A 7,401-nucleotide genomic window follows, 5' to 3' on the forward strand; every position below is an offset into this window, starting at 1 on the left:
TCTCTTCTCCAGGCTGAACAGCCCCAACTCCCTCAGCCTGTCCCCATAGGGGAGATGCTCCAGTCCTCTTAGCAACTTTGTGGCCTCCTCTGGACTTGCTCCAACTGTTATATGTCCTTCTGATGCTGAGCACACCAGAGCTGTGTGCAGTATTCCAGGTGGGTCCCACGAGAGCAGAGTACAGGAGAAGAATCATCTCTTTGGACCTGCTGCCCACACTCCTCTGGATGCAGCCCAGGACTCGATTGGCTTTCTGGGCTGCTAAACTGAAAGCCAGTGACTGTGGCTTTCCAGACCACACAATTACCTAAGTCCTCAGAGATGACAGTAAGTATCTATCTATTTGCTCTGCTGATGCTTCGTCCTACCTGTGCCTGCCTAGCAGAAAACGGTTTTAGTTTGCCTTTGGAAACTGAAACATAAACCAAAAATACATGTGCAAAACTAGTGCTGGATCTGGTTCCATGTAGCAGGTGCATCTAATCTTCTGAGACCTTTCTCTTTGTGCATACAGTGAGATTACAGCTTCATACCTTCATCAGCCCATCATAAATACGATGACCTATTTCCTCTATACTTCTTCCCAGTCTCCGCGATAAGTATGTGAAGATTGGATCCTCTTTAGGTAACAAGGGTGCTGAAAGGTTTACTCTCTCTTGGACACCCTGAAATCAAAATAGAATAGAGGTATTTGCTTACACTTTAACTAAGAGTAGAGAAATACAAATTCCCAGGAAAATGCACAGCTTGGCTATTATTACTGTCTTATCACGCCGTCAAGATCTTTGGGAATTGACCAAATAATTTCACCTCTTGCAGATGAATGGTAGATATTATTACAGACAGGCAAATATTAGAAGCAGCCAAAAGCAACCTCTGCTTGTGAGTGCTACAGGAGGAATCTTCAGTTCTGGCAGGACTGTGTATTCAGCAGCTGCAGGTTTCACTACTGACCACTGAAGCAGTTAACTCATGTCAACTGTGAGAGTGTCCCTGCACCTCTTCTCCTTCTTCCTTCCCCAAGAACAAACATACTCCTTTCAGAAACACACCCAGGAACAGAGCTGAAAAGCTTTACTTCCTGTTTTATCTGTAAGAAAATCCTTATTTAGAGATGGAAAGGCTTGTAATAAAGTAAATATCAAGATAAAAGCACTAAAGCTGAATGCACATTAGAAAATTTGCTCATGTAATACTGCTCACAAAACCCATTTTTGCACCACTCTTCCACTGTAATCTTTCTAAAGCAGCTGAACTTTGTACTAGTAAAGAACCATCAGCACATCCTCTGGGTTAGGGCTTGGCATTCAGATACCAAACAGACAGTAGAGTATGTCAGGAGCTACTGACAAACCTGCAAACAATTTTCTGATCCTGAATCTTCAGAAATTTTAATGATCCTGTACAGACTTTCCAATTTTCAACTGCTTGGAGTATTTCCAATGAAAATTACCATTCTGCTAATGAAACATGCTATGAAAACAAAACATTTTCCTAAAAACACCCTCTAAAATAAGGCAAACAAAAACAAAAGAGAAACTCTATCTGATGGAACTGTCCACCTATAACCAAGTACATTAATCGGGGCACAACTGTGGTTGAAAACAACCTGTGGAACAGTCTTGACTGATGACAATACCTTTCAGCCTTGACTGAGAACTGCCAGTAAGAGTTTTCTATTCCTAACAGGGAAAAATATCTCCCTGCATTTGCTCACTTACCCTTAAGTGCTGAAAAGCATGAATACTGTATGGAAGATCTAGAACTTTTGTACAGTCTGGCTGCTGCAGGTCTGGAGGCACTGGGGACTTTGTGTCTATATAGTCTTCAGGGCTGAGGACACAATAACACAGCAGACTCCAGATTAAAACACTGCTGAAGTTTTTATGAGAGAGTGTTGTAGCTGACAGAGAGCACTCTAACTTAATCATTACAAAAGTCCTGTGTTTGAGCACATTAGACCATTCCTGATGCCTTCCCAGACTTCAGCTGCACCAGGATGTCAGAGCACATAAATTTGGCTGCTTTAGAGAAAGCATCAACATTTGGATAGCCTTCAAAGCATATCAGCACCAACCCATCGTATCACTACTGTGATTAACGATCTATCTGCCAGGCAAATGGCAATGCATGCAGAGTAGAAAGGCTCTTCAACTGAAACAAACCAATCAACCCCCAGTCTGGGTGAGAAGTTCAAATGGAGGCATTTGAGGACAAAATTCATCTTTTCCCACTTCAAGTACTCATATGATTATGTTAAAAAATAAAGCCACAAAACCAAAACAGTCAACCCTGAAGATGAATTACCAATGAAGCTGAATGTCAAGCAGACTGTCCACACATCACTTACTTGCTAAGCACAGGGGACAAAACACAACCAGAAAGTTCAACAGCTTCGTAATCAACAGAATCCCATTCAAATTTAAGTCAAGGCAGATTCCACTGAAATATATTTATCCAGCTCAAAGCACACTCAAGCGAATTCAAGCCCTTCTACATGATGCATTTCACTGCAATTCACATTTCTGGTCCCATCAGCACCCAGTGACAGTGGTACAACAGGGCACAGAGTGGAAAAGTTTCAGGGTAGGACAGTCTGGGGGAAACAGCATTTCTGTGTTGTTCCTGTTCATAATGAGTGTTTCAGTTTTAGTCCACAGCATCACATAATAAAACAACTGTTGTCTAAAGAACAGTCAGTGCTTGTATTGTCATTTTACTTGTACTTAGAGCTATTGATGTGTTTTTTTCATTCAGTAAACATCTTCTAATACAAACCATCTCCTTACCGGATATCTTTGCTCTCTAAGGTGATATATGTGCCGTCATACAGATCTAGGTCCCCCAAGGGCACCTTTGCCTTAATGCAGTCTGGATCCTCTTTGTTATGCCTTTGTTCCAGCCCTGTGTCTCTGTCCTCATTTTCCTCTATATGGATCTTCTGAGCAACCAACTGTTTCTGCAGGGGAAAGAAAGGGAACAGAAGAATAGATACTGAAGAAGTTAGGAGTTCAACAGTCCAACTTTCTCCTTAAAATAAACCTTGTTTGAAAACAACCTAAAAACCTCTCATCAAATTTTGGGAATGTTTTCCTATCTTTCATAACGTCTGTAGGACTTTTTTGGGATTTGGATGAAATATAAATACTTTCCTTAGAGATAATACAACTTGACCAAGCCCTTATTTCTCCTGTGGTGCCTAAAGGAGGGCTAATCACATTTCAAATCTCTAGTAGGCCATTTAGGAAAAGAAATAGTTGCTAACAGTATGTCAACGTTTTCGTATTTAGACCCTTCTCCTCCACTGTATGACTTCATGGAAATAATACTAGAGATTGTAAACAAAATCATCATCTTAACCATTCAGCGTGCTAAATACAACTGAGGTGGCAGGAGAATCATAGAAGTTTTAGGGGTTGGAATGGACCTTACAGATCATCCAGCCCCAACCCCCTGCCCTGGGCAGGGACACCTCCTACCAGAGCAGGTTGCTCAAGGCTTCATCCAACCTGGCTGTGAACACTGCCAGGGTTGGGGCAGCCACAGCCTCCCTGGGCAACCTGGGACAGTGTTGAATGCAAGAATTGAGAATAATTTCCACACTGTGGAAATGACTTTCAGTTTCTCATGCACCTTAGGAGCTCAAAGCTCACAGGTACAGCTTACTATGAGCAGTGAATGGATTAAGGATCTCTCCCAGCACAGTGAGCTGCATTTAATTCTCACCTAGATGTGCAAATTGAAAATATCACAAGGACCTGCACATGTGAAATGAGAAGAAAAAACTGCATTTTTAATTAAACCATACACATTTGATTTTACACTACTGTGCAACAAGACAGATACATACAGTACTAACAACTTGCCCAAGAACTTACAACAGGCAACTTCTGCTGAAAGTCACTTGTATGTTGCAAGCTGGACATCAGTAACTTCCAAACTCACAACCCATGTCCCAAAAAGCTTACAAATAGTATTCCATCCATAGCTAAGATGTTCATCAACACAAATGAGAGTATACCTCGGTTGGAAGGACTTGGTCACACAAGTTCTGCTTCTTTTCCTCCCTTCCACTTCTCCCATTGACCTAAAGCTACCTCTGGTGCTCAACTAACTTTCCAGTTAGCTAGTTATGCTCACTTGACAAAACCAAAGCTGGCACAAGAGAGAAAGGAGTGCACAGCCAGGAGGGCTGTGAGTTGTCTGCTTGCCTAACCCCTACCACATTTAAACTTCAGGTTTTCAGTTCAAAGTTCCTTAAAGCCCTTTTAAAAAGGGTGTTCTCAGACTCTTTTCAACAACAAATGGGCTTGAAGACAAACAGAGGTGACCTGCTCTGTATTCCTCTGAAACACAGTACTACAGAATCCAGCACTTGAATGACTTTCCTTAAAAATGTTAGGATTTATGGCTAGCAACAGAGAATGAAGCAATTGGAGACCAGGTAAGCAGACCTGAGGCGAAAAATCCCCCTTAAGATCTGAAGAATTCTTCACCCTTTCACTGAAGCAGATTTTTGTCAATAAATTTGTCAATTCTTTTCCCCATCTAAAACTATCACTAGAAGATCTGCGGAAAGATTTTTGCCAATAATGAATCCTTTTCCTCATGTAAAACTATCACTAGAAGATCTGCGGAAAAAAAGCCCCCACTGTATTTTCAGAAGTTAGTTAGTACTTAATCTTTTATGTTTTACCTCCAGTTCTTTGAGGTAGTTAACTGTTGTTTCTTGTCTCATTAGTATTACCAAATCATGTGGGTTTCTCAGGTTCATTGGTGAATCCACCCAATAATGAATCCTTTTCCTCATGTAAAACTATCACTAGAAGATCTGCGGAAAAAAAGCCCCCACTGTATTTTCAGAAGTTAGTTAGTACTTAATCTTTTATGTTTTACCTCCAGTTCTTTGAGGTAGTTAACTGTTGTTTCTTGTCTCATTAGTATTACCAAATCATGTGGGTTTCTCAGGTTCATTGGTGAATCCACCTGCAAGACATTTTAACAGTGCATCATTTCAGGCATTGTCATGGTTTAACCCCAGCAGCCACCAAGAACCACACAGCCACTCACACACTCCCACACCAACGGGATGGGGGAGAGAATCAGCTCTTTAGAACATCCCTCCCCAGACCAAACACATTTCCTTTGCACTGCCAGTCATTTTTACAGCTGGAAAAAGACAAAGCTGACGTACTCAGTTGTGAAGAGCACCAATACTGTGGTTGCCATCAAGTGCAGTAATGACATCTCCTGAAGAATTTAGCACAGTGAGTAGGGAGCAAACAAAAGTATAACATCTGCATAACCTACACAGCAGAGGTAAGAGCAGCAGCAGTGTAAAGAGAAGTGGGAAGCAGGATGTGCTGGAATTTAGAAAGCACACTTGGAGCCCTGCAGGCCTTGCCACCTGGGTGCTCTCACTTGGCCCTGGTGCTGCTCAGGTTTGAGTGCCACCTAGCATGGTCCTGCCTTCCTGTGCAGCCACATCCTCAAACCAGGAAAATTCCACCCTCACCAAAAACACAGAACATGCCAGAACTTTCCTGTGAGCTGTTGCTTATTAAAATTCAAAGAGATAACAACATGTCTCAAAGAGTTGGAAAAGCCCCTGGAGCTTCACTCACCTCTCAAGTAACTCTTCAGTCAGAAGTACAATAGTCCAGACAAAAGATATTTGATGGATACCTGGAGACTGCTCTGGATTACACCCCTTCCTTCCCACAAGAAAAAGACTCTGGGTAGATTTTAGAGGGTACTGGTTTCATTCAGTCTCACATCATGCTTGTGCTCCTGTAAGACACTCGCTGCCTTCACCCCCTCACAACATGTCTGTGGTGCCTCATCATCTGATTACAGGAGTCAGACGAGTGAAAAATAGAGATATTGCGATTTAACTCATCTTTTGCAAAATGTAATGCAACTCTCCACCAACAAGGCTCTGCTGGGATGAAACACAACAGACATCAACCCACAGAGCAACTACAGCCTTACGGTGAGGAGAGAGGAGATTCCTGTGCCAGAACAGATCCAACATATTCATTTTTAACTCAAAGTGTTAGGCTGATGGCACAGCACCACAATCACTTACTCTTCCTCCAAAGTGCTGAAACTGTGACAGCCAAGATAAAGCACTGGAAATGCAAGAATGTGACTTCAATTCAAACACAGTAAACGGGGAAAAATAGTGCTGAAAAGCTTTTTTTGAACCTCTGATGGCTACTATAGCTACACTGCAGAAAGCCTGCCAGAAAAACACTCTTAGAATAAGTGTTCTCTGTTCAACTTTGCCCAAAGGTGAAAGTTTCTTTAGAAAGCACAGTTCAAATTTATTCACTGTCACAAAGTACACCAAGAACCTGATTCAGCAAGAAACACACAGAATTTGTGCAACAACAAAACAAAAAGACACCAGAGTTGAATCAAACCCTGAAGTCTCAGAGTGTCCTATGTTACCTGCATATAGCAAAGTCTCTGAATAACCAGACATGTCAGTTTTGCCAAAACTGGAAGTATATTTTTCCAGACAATCCAGTAATATTGCAACTGGAAATAAGTTTTTCAAATGAGGGTCAATAACTGACTCAATCAACTGTGTTTAGGTAGGGCTTTTTTTAATGTACTGTGGGAATCCCACCGTTAACTGAGGCACATGCACATCAAAAGCAGAACAGCTGTTCGTGCCTCTGCACACCCTAGAAGCATTACACCACATGCAGAAGGCAGATTATTACAGAAAGCAGCTGGAAAGCAAACTATACTGAATGCTTGCACACAGGAAAATGGGCTCCCCATAGTTGTTTTATAGGCTGCTTTTATAGACAGTGGATCTTTTGGCAATACACTTGCAAAATGAAGGCAATTCCCACTCAAACAGGCTGGAACTCTTTGCAGTCTCAAGTGGGAGCAAAAAGGATCTGACAAGTGGTGCCTGTCTCTCAGTATATTCTTGCTGTCTCAAGATACTCTACATTCCCAACGTGATGCTTCACGGCATTTCTGAAAAAGCTGCAAAAAAATCTGTGCAGGTTTTAGTGCAAGACAAGTTACAACACTGGAAAATAAATTCTTTGACTCATCCAAATGATGAGTAGGCAGTGTCAGGAGGTATTTGTTCCAAGGGATGTCACTGAAAAATTCACACAGAAAAATGATGTCAAATTGAGTTCTTATAATAAGTATTGAGCCATTTAAAAGCTTTCAGCTGCAGATCCTGTTAACAAACAGCACTGGGTATTTTGGCATTATAATACCAGCTGTGCTATAGAAAAACCAGATGTCTTAAAACACTTGTAGCAGTTAGAACCATAGAATTTAGGAGTTAGAATGGACCTTACAGATCACCTAGTCCCAACCCCCTGTCCTGGGCAGGGACACCAGAGCAGGATGCTCAAGGCTCATCCA

At 41.8% G+C, this 7,401-nt stretch overlaps 1 protein-coding gene across 1 annotated transcript in view; it reads right to left on the reverse strand.

The window, feature by feature from the left end:
• TTC17 (tetratricopeptide repeat domain 17) overlaps positions 1–4,780 on the reverse strand; it is a 34,797-nt gene extending 30,017 nt beyond the window's left edge. The window contains 4 exon segments of the mRNA XM_009084229.1: positions 534–665; positions 1,722–1,833; positions 2,790–2,959; positions 4,697–4,780. Of these exon segments, the coding sequence (XP_009082477.1) occupies positions 534–665; positions 1,722–1,833; positions 2,790–2,959; positions 4,697–4,774 (492 nt within the window). The 5' untranslated portion in view covers positions 4,775–4,780.
• Positions 4,781–7,401: the final 2,621 nt, after the last annotated feature.

This window comes from Acanthisitta chloris, unplaced genomic scaffold (genome assembly GCF_000695815.1).
Source record: "Acanthisitta chloris isolate BGI_N310 unplaced genomic scaffold, ASM69581v1 scaffold30871, whole genome shotgun sequence".
NCBI classification, from domain to species: Eukaryota; Metazoa; Chordata; class Aves; order Passeriformes; family Acanthisittidae; genus Acanthisitta; species Acanthisitta chloris.